Source organism: Mesoplodon mirus (genome assembly GCF_964341445.2).
Source record: "Mesoplodon mirus genome assembly, chromosome: 18".
Lineage (NCBI taxonomy): Eukaryota > Metazoa > Chordata > Mammalia > Artiodactyla > Ziphiidae > Mesoplodon > Mesoplodon mirus.
In genome coordinates this window covers 24,339,826-24,352,823 of record NC_138994.1, presented here as the reverse complement: position 1 = coordinate 24,352,823, position 12,998 = coordinate 24,339,826, and the positions used below count along the sequence as shown (strand labels likewise).

Genomic DNA, 12,998 nt, shown 5'->3' with positions numbered 1-12,998 from the left:
TCCCACTACAGGCAGCAAGCACAGAAGTGTTACCAAGTTGAACTTCATCCCTGCATACCTCCACCATCCAGTGAGGCGGCTAAAGTCTGACAAAGCAAGAGGAACCGTGCGGCGGGGCACCTGGGGTAACAGCACAGAGTCTGGACCCACACTGCCTGGCGCGAGCCCCAGCTCCATCATCTCCCAACTATGTGACATTGGGCAAGTTGCCAAACTTCTGTGCCTCAGTTTCCCTGGCTGTAAAATGGGGATAACACTGCAGACCTTTTCAGAAGTATCATGAGGATCAAATGAGGAATAAATAGTGCTCAGAACAGGATTTAAGAGTTAAGCATGACATAGGCGCTTGTTATTGTGTTTCAAATACAGGAAAACCTCCTCATCGTAGACTATAGTGCATGAGGTACTAGACTCATCACTCCAAGCATCATGGTTTCACCAACAGGATCACCGGCACTCAGGAGTCAGATCACCTCTAATACAATTTTGCTCAGAATTCAGCTGTTGATTAGATCATACTCTTATCCCATTTCTCATACAAGTCTGTCCAAGTTGGGTCTAAGTTTGTTTATAGTACACACCATCAGGTCCTGGGCTTCCACTCTTACTTCTTACCTATTGAAGTCACCCCAGTTAATAAATTATCTTGTATTTCCCAAAATGCCCAAACTATAGGTGTATAGATATTAGGGGGAAAACACAGCAAATGAAGGCAAAGATTAACTGCCCTCATGCTAATCTTTCTTTGTGAACTTGCTCTTAAATAATTCTTATCTTGCTCTGACAATTAATCAATCATTCCCCTCTATTCTGTTCTTGATAGAAATCTATTTCCAGAAGCCATTTTCCCCTTTGTATAATTTAAGAGGGTTTCCTTTAATGTAGCTGTAGTAATTTCAACTAGATTTGACTGCTAAAACCATGCCAATCCTGAAATGTTCATGTCTCAGGTTAAAGTCTAACATGAGTTTTCAGTTTGATGGGAGAGACCTGAAATAAAGGGTTTGTCGTAGAAATTCTGGCAGATGAGGACAGCGAGGCCTTCATTCTATGTCACCAAGACATGTTTCAGTGTTTCCCTCAATGGCATCATTCTTTCCTCCCTTAATATAAATTCAGGCTCTGTAAGTACCAAAAAAGTTTCCATTTGCCTCTGAAAAGTGCTTTCTGCAGAACGATTAGAATCTGAACCCGAGCTCCACCCCACAAGCTCCACCCCACCAGCCTGGCAGATTCTTCAGCACTCATTTCTTTAAAAATGACCATATCCTGTGCTTAATGGGGCGTTTTTGCAAAGAAGTATACAAAATGAGAAAGCTCCTGGATGTCTGGCATGAGGCAGCATTTAACATGAGTTTCTTTCAATTGACTGAAGCCTGTCAAGGGACTGCAACTGGGTGACAACCGTTCCACCCCTGCGCCCCCAGTGCTGTCCCCTCCACTCCTCACGTGAAGGTGCAGAAACCTTTCAGGACCAAGAAGTTTAAAAACACCATAATCAAGTCGGGCTACTACTCCCTCTGGAGCATCACAATCTGGTTTCAGCCATGAGCAATCTCCAAGCAAAGGACCATTTAAATGACTGTACCAAACACATCCTGGCACTGGTTTTAACTTTTCACCCCTGTACCCCCAAGGCATCGCCCCTCCTGCTGTGGCCCATACCATGCTCTTGTTTTATCTGTGGCAGAAAGATTCATTTCTGATGTCCAGATACTTCTCTACAGTTAGAAGGCAGGCACACCAAGTGGTTTATTCCTATCGTACTAATTCATTAAGCTTAACATGACGTAGAACTTATTACACATACAAATTAGAATTTTCTGTTCTACATTTTGACTAAGTATGCTTAGCTTCAGAAATCACTTTTTCTTATGCCATCTCAAGATCTACCCCCCTCGTTGACATAACTTTGGATTATAAACTAGACTTCAAAATAAGCAGGGGCTTCCCTGGTGGCGCAGTGGTTAAGAATCCGCCTGCCAATGCAGGGGGACATGGGTTTGTGCCCTGGGCCGGGAAGATTCCCAACGTGCCGCGGAGCAACTAAGTCCATGCACCACAACTACTGAGCCTGCGCTCTAGAACTGACGAACCACAACCACTGAAGCCCGTGCGCCTAGAGCCTGTGCTCCACGAGAAATCACCACAATGAGAAGCCCACGCACTGCAACGAAGACCCAACACAGCCAAAAATAAATAAATTTATATAAAAAACCAGTAGGCAGAAGTCCCTGTGATCCTTCAGCTAGGAACATTCATACCATACCTCTAATATTTATACAATCTCACACCCAGCAAATATTTATGGAGTGTCAACCGAGCACCAGGCACTGCATTAAACATGGAAGACAGAGAAATAAGCCTCAGTCCTTGCTCCCGAGGCTGGTAGAGGAAACAGACAGGAAATACTGCAGGGGGAGGGTCCTATGAGAGGGAGAGCGTCCAGAATGGCAGGGAGGATGGAAAAGGTCCAGGCTAAGCTTTAGGCTGAGACTCGAAGTATACTCTCTGGGGAAAAAAAAGGTTGGAGAAAGAATGGAGAGAACACACTTTCTGGAAAAGTACAGCTTACTTCAAGTGACAGGAGGATGGGAGGAAGGAGAGCAGCCTTAAGATGAGTCAGAAAAAGCAAGGCAGCGGGATTGAAGAGACTCAATGTCCTGGCAAGGAGCCGGACTCCATCCAGACAGGGAAGCTCTGCAGGCAGTTAATGGCACTTTGAAAACCACTGTGAAGGAAAAAATTAGCATGTTAAGGGTTAATGTGACTAAAAACTTAAACCTGAATATCATCCAGGAGAGTGAAACACTCAGAACACTAAGACACAGTGTAAAATTAAAGGAAATTTGCATGCCAGATTCATCTGCAAAAATAAATATTTGAGATTTCTACCAGCATCAGCTTCGGTGGGTGGGGGGTATGTGTGTGAATAAAAGCACTTGCACTTAATGTACTGAGTGAAAGGACAGCAATTCAGAAAGCCATTAATCAGAAATCATTTCGTAACAGTTTGCACCAAATGGGAATCCCCTATACTAAGTTTTCTTCATGTGTCTAACTTCTGAGAGGAAAAGAAAGTTCTAACTACCCATCTCAATCACACTTCCCTGCATTTTAGGGATTACAATTTCATCTTCGAAGTTGAAATAACCCTTTAGCCTGACCTCAGTGCAAAACCTCCAGAGTTCCGAGTTATACTCACTCTTACTTGGACCTGCCTTATTTGGAACTTACACGTAACCAGACGCTCATCTATAGTTCACATGGCTTCTAATCTGGGGGGAGGGTAACCAAGTGAGAAGCAGGGTCCTGAAATGCTGACCTGTTTTGAAGATGGAAAATCCTGGCATCAACTTTGGAAATCAATGGGCCACCCCAGAGTCTAGGGGTGGCCAATCCAGTACACAGAAAGGACAGGTACTTTGTCAAAGGTGGCCAGCTTCACCACGCAGCCCCACCCGGGTCCCAGCCCCCAACCCTCTCCTGGCACTTGCTGTCTACACTGCTTGGCTCTCAGAACCCTGAGGCTTGTGATGAATAACTAGGCATCCTTTTCTGAAAAGCTGCCAACTCAACCCCCCTGTTAAAGGTCACCCTCCCTTAGATGGGCCCAGTTTTCTGGGATTCCTCAGCTCCTACAGCCAAAGGGAGGAAACCATTCTTTTTTCTTCACTCAAACATCAACTTTCATTCTCAGAGAAGGAATATCAAGCACCATCCTACTTGGGTAAGCCAAAATATCAACCCTGAAACAGGCCTTCAAGATGGAATGTCATCAGGAAAGGGGTGGAGAACGCTGATTTTTTTCACCCTCAATGATGGAAAAATAGAGCTTCAGTTAGCCTCACAGGTTACGTACAGTATTTGGTGTGTGTTCCGCGGGGAAATGGCTCAAGATTCAAACCTGGCCGAGCAGCGCTGTGCAAGCACATGAACGTGAATGAAATCCCTGCGGACGGCCTGCACGCGCCAGGGGGACCACCCAGGACGAACAGCCACAACAGTAGATCCCGGTCATCCATGGGAATTCATACTGATGCTGTCTCCAGGGTATATTCAGAGAGCCTGAGTGACAGTACATCTTAACTTGTGACATGCACCATGAAGGAAGGAATAGAAAAAGCAGGGAAAACAGAAGAAGCAGGTTAGCCCGATGTAACAGACTATTTGGCCCGTCAAGCAAGCAGGTCACTTTTTGAGGCTGTTTCTATCGCTGTAAGTAGAGAAGGGCATGGGTCTTGCTAACTGAGGGGGGAAGAAACGAACTGGCTCATTCCCTTTCCCAGTAGCGAAAGTAGGAGACACGGCTGTTTTGGGCGCCACGGCCCCCGAGAAAGAGCATCTGAGGTGGCCGGCACTCGGACAGCTGCTGGGAGCAGCCTGAGCAGGACAGAGACCCCCAACTGGACCCAGACCTTCCGGGCTTAAATCTCAACTTCCTCAATGCCCAGGGCCAGACAAGCTTGCTTCTATTCTTTCTTCAGAAGCAGGCAAGGCCAAGCTCTCCAGCAGCCTCACGGAGACGAAATGAGCACGGAACAGATCAAGCCAACCCACAGAATAAGCCAAACAAAAACAAAGCAAATTCGAGTCCTGTCATTTTGGCTCATCTTCACCTCTAAGAACCTGAAGAAGGTTCCACGGCTTCAAGATCTACCCTGTCCTCCCCCACAACGTTTAAAGCCCTTGGTTCCAACCATGTCAGGCAGCAAATTCTCACCGCAGGATCAGCCTTGTTACTTGCCCTGGTAACACATTTTCAGGGTTGCACCCCTGTACCACGTGTGCTTTAAGGACAGAATAGAGTCCATCAGGTAAAAGTGGGAATGACCCAACAGATCTCTTCAGAAAAGCTCCCTGCATCCATTTATGTTATATCTTGGGGGAAGGGAGGAAGTGGGAAATCACCTTACATGTTTCTTTTGGAAACACCCTTATAAAATATGCTTTCTAGATGGTAGATTACAAACCCAATTTTAAGGACTAAAACTCACTTATTTCTTTAGTCTTTCAATTCTGACTTAACACTAAGTAAAATGATGGTGAATATTTTAGGTTTAAAGCTAAGCGAGTCCATGTATATGTGACTCGTTTGGAGCATCTGCCCCTCTTGAGATGAAGTAAACTCAGCTGCAGGTATTTTATCTTCTGACCAAAGCAACACGCTACATACTAAGAGCTGGAACACTACACCCCCTCCATCAGGTGACAAGTACGGGTACTAAAAGCAGCCTCAGCCTCCAGCTGTCATCCCTAGAGGGTGGGCTGCAAAGGGCACACATGAGGACGAGTCATTCTTCTAATGAGCCTACCAAACCAAACCAACAGGAAAAGGTGAGTTAGAGATCAAGAGAAAACTTACCATCTGACCATTTAAGAATATATTTGAGACTGAGGCAAGTACCAAAATAGGAAACACTGGGTAACCCTTGTGTGATTAAGAGCCCTGCCCTGAGCTAACATTATCTAAGTTACAACCAACAGTAAGATAATGGGTTAGCCCAGGCCTGCTCGGAAGTCAAAAACTACAGATGACACAACTACACAACTGTAACAAGCAGTTCCCCACAAATAGACTTATAACTTGAAATGGTTTCTGTGAATGAAAAATCTGTAAATGCAATAGGGGAACTCATTCAAGGGATCAGGTTTAATTCTTCAAAGCAAAGAATACTGCGTACAGCACACATTCACGGCCATAGTTTGGTTTGTAAACCCTGCATTTCAAATATAAGGAAATTCACAGGACAGATACAAGAGGCTAAAACATGTTAGAAGTGCCCAACCTTACAGAGATGGAATTTGAAAGAGGCCCTTTCCACCTACCAGAGCAAAAATGCAGAAGATTTATATTATCCAATATAGGTAAGAGTGAAGAGAAAGGGGTACTCTCATATTGATACTGAAAATACAAATTGGAACCTTTCTGGAGAGCAACTTAAGCTGTGCTCATTGTAGTTTAAAATGCATCCACACACTTCTATGTATCTATTGCAGAAATACCTAGAGTCCAAGGATACTGACAGCTGTATTTGTACTACAATAGTACAGAGAACTTAGAAACATTTAAATGTCTCAGGTGAATCAATTTGCTATTTCCACACATGCAAATAAGAACTGATGTTTTGATATGGAAGAATACCTATCACCTACTGCTAAAAAAAAGTTGCAGGATGACTGAAAATTGATTATTTTTTAAAAAGTATGTGTAAATAAGTGAATGAATGGATGTCTTAAATAGAAGTTACTCCTGAGGATAGGAAAGGAAACAAGATTTCATTTTTATATACAGTGTTTGTGCAATTTATGAGTAGCACTTTTACAATTAAGGTAAAAGGGAGTGATCGAATGTGAGATTATTAACCTGCTAATCCACTGAAAGTTCAGTAGATGCTGAGAAAACCATTCAGGTCTTTCTGTAGCCTAGTATGGCCACTCTCCGATTTCACCAACAAAACCTGCAGGTCTCAAAGGGACAAACCTTATCCTGGGGTTCTTTGTATTTAAAAAGCTCATTTTCTACATAACATACCGCCTTTTCTCTTATGCATTACCTAGAACATTTAGTAAATATTTTTCTTCTGAGTTTCCCTAGGTCTCCACCCAAACACATTACCAAAAATGACAGGAGACAGGTATCACATTAGCCCAGAATCACAAGGTTACATCTTTAAATTTCCTAAAATCATGTTCAAAGACTTCAAACGTTGCCTATGAAGTTCAGGTCCACAACTTTGAGAAGCGGAGTCACATCTTCCCTTCATCTCTTAGACTGGCAACACGCCTTTCATTCTTTTTCAAAGGACTCTCAACTTGATTTCTCAATGTGACTCTCCAAATACATTCAAATAGGGGTGTTAAGCACACATGTGAAGGAAAGTAGAATACTGATAGATTATACATAAAATACCTGCACCTAAAAATGTTTAGAAAAGGCATATAGCAAACAAGTTCACAAGTGTGTAGGTTTTAAATGGTAACCAACTTACGAGCACAACTTTAAAGTTACAGGAAGTACACCCTGTGTGTCTCTAACGCACTTAATATTAAACAGTGTTAGGATAATATTTTCCAGGCTAGAATGCACTTTCCACTTGCCCTAATAAACCGAAGCCCAGATAGGAAATGTAACCAGAATTAAACATAATATAGACAGTGAGGAGAGCCAGAAGGTGGGCCAATGAACTGGGATGCCTTCACAAGCAATAAGGCATTCTAAAAAAAATGTTTCAACAAATGGAAGGGTATGAAAAGTTAGATATTTGGAGTGTGTAAAATGCCAACTACAGATCAGAAGAAAGGGATTTCTTTGTGGATACAATGGAGAGTGTAGGATGAAATAACGCGCCTCATGCTGCAGCCGCCCTAAAATGTGCAAACTTTGCTCTGGATGACAATCAGCCATCAAAAACCAGAAGCAACTTACTAGCGTGCTGTATGGCCCAAAATTAGGAGTCCAACCCAATGCCTAGGTAAAAGATGAACAAAAACAGGAAGAAAAGCCACACAGTGATTTCATTTTTTTCTGAACACCCACACAAAGACAGCAGTTTCTGACAAGAAGGTTCTTGACAAAAAAAAGTAACTTACAGGAAGGTTTCCCCCTTGAAGAAAAAGGCAGCTCTATATGCAGATTACTAGGCAATATCAAACAACTTTTTTAAGGCCCAAATTTACAGCCCTCATATTTTGAGAACATCTAAACAACGTTTTTTTGTGGGAGGATCAAAGAAAAGATAACTGGAAACACTGTTCCTGGCTGGAATGCTTATTTCATGCTGTACTTGAAAATAAAATCAACATGGCAGCTTACCTTGGCACTGGAAGCCTTGTTTCCCAAACCCCCTGAAAAACAAACAAAAAGAATACTTAACATATTTTGTGTTGGATACCATATCTTAAGCCAGTTATGTAACAAACTTTCTAGAATTAAAGGTTCGTACATGAAACCCAATGATGTGACAGGAAAACATGCCTAAATAGCTCAGAGCACAGGGTCAATGCAACTTTGAAAAGATCTGGCCTCCAAAAGCTCACTAAACTGTTTCAACGTATTCAAGGGCTTTTTTTGTTTGTTTTTTACACTGTTATCAATACGTAAATTTCAAGACAAGAACATGAATATAAAGATGTTGGCTACAATATTCAGGGAATAAGAAGGACCTGACCTTATGTTAAAAAAAAGAGAAAGGCTGAAGTGGCTCCCTAAAGACCAACTGAAAATTCTTTCTCCCTAAAGAACTAAAAAGCAGCTTCATCATTTGTTGTGAATTTAAGTATTCGTCTAGAGATTGCCAAGCAGCATCACTCTTAACATTAAACTTTGGCTTAAAGGAGCCACATTTTACAAAATATCATCCCTGTTTTTTGCATGTGAGATTATGATCTAATTTTACTGAGAACCAATAGCATTCAAAGCACATTCAGGAACTATTTTGTTCTTGTAAATTACTTTAGAGAATTTACTTTCTAAGCAGAAAACCCTGGTGTGGACGTTAAATTGCAAACACCATTCCAACTAGGATGAACTACATTAAAATTCTAAGATTATGAGTCAATCTCTTGCTTTACACAGCATTTTAAGCTTACAAAGCACTTCACATATCTTTATAATTAACTTAGTCATTCCCACCCAGAAAACACTTAAACGCACTTCGTTTTAAAATATCAGTGCTTTAATATTTAAATGACTTGTAAATCAAGGACCAAGAAAAGAAAACTGAAGAATTAAAACCACTGCTAGACAAAGCTGGGGAATATTTTTCTGGAACTTCCAAGGGGTTGCTTTACAGCTAAGCAGAAAACTGTTTCAGGGATTACTCCAGGAGAAAGAGGACGGGGAGATCTTTATTTTCCACTAACATTACACCTGGTGACCTGACATGCCACATCAGTTCACCAGGGGCTAGCAATTGATAGTGGAAAGTCTTCAGCTAGCCTGGATATATATGTTGCAAGTCCCTTTTCTACCTTACCTACTTCCAGCAAAAGTAATCAGTAGTCTAGGTGTTCCCTTCTAATGGAATTTCACAGCTGATACACGAGGCTGAAGACCTCCCCTTAACTAAATGCAATCTCCTCTACCCTGATGCTCCAAGAACTTAAATAGTCTTACCTACAATTACCTATGTGCTCCTTGGAGCACAATTGCTTCACACGCTGACTACACATCGGAAACCATTCATGGAGATAGCTGTGCTTTTCATAAATGTACTGTTGAGCTGATTTTTAAAAGAAAATTAAGCACCTCATTAGCACCACGTAGGTGGGGCGCTCTCTCGGCGATAACTTTCCCAGGTGTGATGGGTTCAGATAAAGCCACACAAAGTTAAACACCTATTAATTAGCACCATGTTTGTGGGACTTGCCCTTCGAGATGATTTTCCCAGGTGTGATGGATTCAGATAAAGCCATAAAGGAAAAGCTAAACACCTGTTAATTAGCACCATGTTTGTGAGACTTGCCCTTAGAGATGATTTTCCCAAGCTGTGATGCATCCAGGTAGCGTTCTCCAGAGGGCCCCAACAAGATCCATATGCCAGCTGCCTGGTGGCAGGGCGCACTCAGTTGTCAACCTGGTGCCATTCCCCAGCCGGGGGTGGGGGGAGGTAGGAGTTAAGGAACCCTAGACATGTCTGACTTGGCGAGGGCGTCCTACATCCCGGAACAAGTAGTAGAAGAGGCAGAGTAGCTGGCAACGTAATTGAAAAGAACCTACTGCTCCTCCAGCTGGAGCATTTGGACTGCCTTTAGTTTCAGCTTAAAAATTTGAAAGGGGATCATGGACCTTTTGAAAAAGTCAGTAACAAAAGCCCCAATTCCACTCACGAGAAGAAAACATATACACGATTTCCTGTAATTTCACAGGATTTAGAGACGCCCCTCTGAAACCCACCACTTACCAATTCCTCGTAAACCCCCAAAGACGAGTTAATGTCTGCGTTCACTGAAAGTTACCAGAATTCTGACACCTTCAGCCCAGCCAGCATTTTTCTTACGGGCTCTATCCTCACGCGCAGAGTTTTACCAGCCTAACCCCGTGCTGACAAGGGTTATTTTAAAGGACTCAATCTGCTCTTCTGCCCTTTACCCGCTCCCTTTCGCTCCCCCTCCCCCGCACGCTCTCAACAGTTGGTCGCCTGTCCGCTCTCCCCGGGCTCCCGCAGGGAAGCCGGAGTCACTCCATACCCAACAGGTACGTGTTGCAAGCGGGCAGGACCCAAGGCTGCAACGGAGCCGGAGTCCAAGCCCAAAGGAAAAGGCCGTGTCCACACCCGCGAGGCGCCCAGCCCGGCTCGCCCCCCGCCCGGGCCGCGCCGCGCAGCCGCCGCCTGCCACCTCCTAGGCTCTTCCCCAGGAACCCGCCCTCCGACTCTCCGCGCCGCTCGGCCGTGACCCGCGGAAGCTCCCGATCTGTTCCTGGAACCCCGGGGAAAGGTGGGGGGCCTCCGTGTCGCCCCTGCCGCGGCGGGGGGCAGCCGGCCGGCGACTCCCAGGACTCCCGCCCGCGTGCGTCCTGCCCGGCGCGCGCGTGGCGTCCCGGGCGAATTGGGACTCCCAGCAGCTCCCCAAGTTCCCCGGGAGAGACAGCTAAAACTGGGGAGAACCGGCCCCGCGCCCCCCCGCGCGCACGCACCAGATAAAGTCGGTGCAGTGGCTGCAGAAGGTGGGCTGCTTGAAGAAGCGGGCGATGAAGCGGTGGTCCTTCACCTCGTGAACGTTCTTCTGTCTCAGCGCCCCTTTGCGGGCGAAACGGTTGGCCACGTCCTGAGGGGCCGCCGAGTCGTTGGTCGAGAAAATGTCAGCCATGGTCCCCCCAACCGCCTGCTGCCTCCGCCGGGAGCGGGGGGCGCGGGCGGCGGCCGAGGCGCGGCAGGAGTCGGGCCGGAGCGGAGCCGCGCCGGAGCGGAGCCGCGGGCGCGCTGCTGGCCCCTCGCGCACTGACAGCGGCGCCGGTGCTAGCGCTTCCGACTCGGACGGCGGAGGCGGCCCGCCCACCGCGCATGCTCCGAGCGCGGCCCGGGCGGGCGGGGGCGGGGCGCGCCGGCGCTAGAGGAGTCGGCGCCCACGCGTTTTCCGCGCCGCCGGGAAAGCAGAGGGGGCGTCCGGGCCTGGGAACTAGAGGACGCCGCGGAGGCGAGCCCGTTCTCCACCGCCACCGCCGCCTCCTTCTCCCAGCCTTCCTCGCCCTGGGCCGCCCGCTCCGCTCTTCTCCGTCCACCGCTCACGCCGTCCACCTCTTCAGCGCAGCCCCGCGTCCCGGGACGCGGCTCATCGCACCCTCCGCTCGCCACGCTCAGACGCTTTCTTACCTCTCCCGCTTCCAAGACCCACTCTGTTTCCGGCACAAGAGCCCAGCTTTTATAAGCTCGCATCAATTTGAGGTTTCACCTGGCTCCAATATCAACCCCCGCCCCTCCCGGGCCACCACGCTGTTTATTATACACGGCTGGAGAAAAGGAGCTACTTTCAATCAGGGAACACGGGCCCTTTCATAGGCCTCCAATTGAATTGTGCTTCACCTGCGTCTTGTATAGACGTCTAATTTGGTTGTTAGGACGGTTAAAGGACTCGTCTTGGTTGTTTATCCCGTTACTCATTGGCTACCACAGTTAAATCGTGGATGATCAGCCTTTCTTGATTTTACAAGTCCAGAACCTTAATTTAGAAATCGTTTTGCATCCTAGGCTAACAACTGCCGTACTGGCAGGTGCACAGCGCAGCCAGTACATTTGTAAATTACCAAGTAAAACTGCTTGTGAAAGGGTGGCTGGCATGGGTCTTCGAGGACGCACGTGGGGTTGTACCAACTAATCACTTGCTGAATATTCATTAGTTCTGCCTGGAGGATGCTAAAATACATGAGGGAAACAACGTTTCATTATGGTTTAATTTCATCGTCAGATTCACTAAATTCACAAAACAACTTCATCTACTGAAGACAGCGAGAAAGGGAACATGTTTAATCCTTCGAGAGGTTTAAAAAAGCAAGAAAGCTTTCCTAAGATCTATACTATCTTAGAGCATATCACATAGACCAAATAGGGCTACCATTTTTTAAGATTGCCCAGTTGAACCCATGATGATAGGAATGTCTTTTATGTTTTGACAAGTGTTAGTTATTGACCCGCCCTTAATGGGGCATGCACTTTGCTGGCTAACTTGCAATCTCTCCCGCCAATGTACTTGGAGCTTAAAGATATTGCACCTGCTTGCTATTCTGGTCAGAAATTTTGCCAGTAGTGGTTGACCCCTCCAGTCCAAGGGGGCAAAAAAAAAAGGAATGAAAAGCAGGGTATGTCGGGAATATTGAGCAAATTCTCCACAGAACACCATAAGCGTCTCACACCATGGTTGTTGATGGCTTAACACTTGTAAATCACATGGAACACGGTGAAAGGAAACACAGATTCTTGCCTCACAGCCATCTCTGCATCTAAGACCAAGGTCCTCACACCTTTTATGAAGACAAGCTTCCTTCTGTTTTCCTGAAACCTTGATACAAGGACAGAAGAAAAATATGGGAGAGCTGAAGGGAGGAGTTGCAGATGGGGTGATCTCTGAGCACACTGACAGGCAAGATGAGCTAAGAATCAAGTGGACCTTGGCAGCAGCCTGGCCATCACCTGTGTGCGAGTGGAGCCACTGATCTCAGCAGCGGGGAGACCAGAGAGAGACAATATCTGTTTTCTTTCTGGTTGTGGCTTTGCTCTCTTGCCTCAGTGCTTAATGTCGTTCCTTATGGGCAGGGCGAGAACTCACTGGAAGTTTGTTGTTTGATGGCTGGGCTGAGCGTGAGTGCTCTATTGCCTACAGATGAGCTCACCTGTGGCTCAGGGCATGGGGTTAACACCTGGGGCAGGGAATCCCCGGGCACTGGAACACCGCCCCCGGCAAGGACAGATGAGAGTGTGGGCCCCAAGTGGCCCTGAAACCGAGCCAGACCCTGGGCACTCCTGGGCACAAAAGCCTTTCTGTGTCCCCCACTTCTCAAT

At 46.1% G+C, this 12,998-nt stretch overlaps 1 protein-coding gene across 1 annotated transcript in view; it reads right to left on the bottom strand.

Moving 5' to 3' along the window:
* Nucleotides 1–10,967, bottom strand: part of PRKCA (protein kinase C alpha) — a 381,054-nt gene extending 370,087 nt beyond the window's left edge. The window contains exons 1-2 of the mRNA XM_082604759.1: nucleotides 10,640–10,967; nucleotides 7,817–7,848 (exon numbers count right to left, since the gene is read on the bottom strand). Coding sequence (XP_082460885.1) covers nucleotides 7,817–7,848; nucleotides 10,640–10,812 — 205 coding nt within the window. The 5' untranslated portion in view covers nucleotides 10,813–10,967. The remainder of the gene's footprint in view (nucleotides 1–7,816; nucleotides 7,849–10,639) is intronic.
* Nucleotides 10,968–12,998: the final 2,031 nt, after the last annotated feature.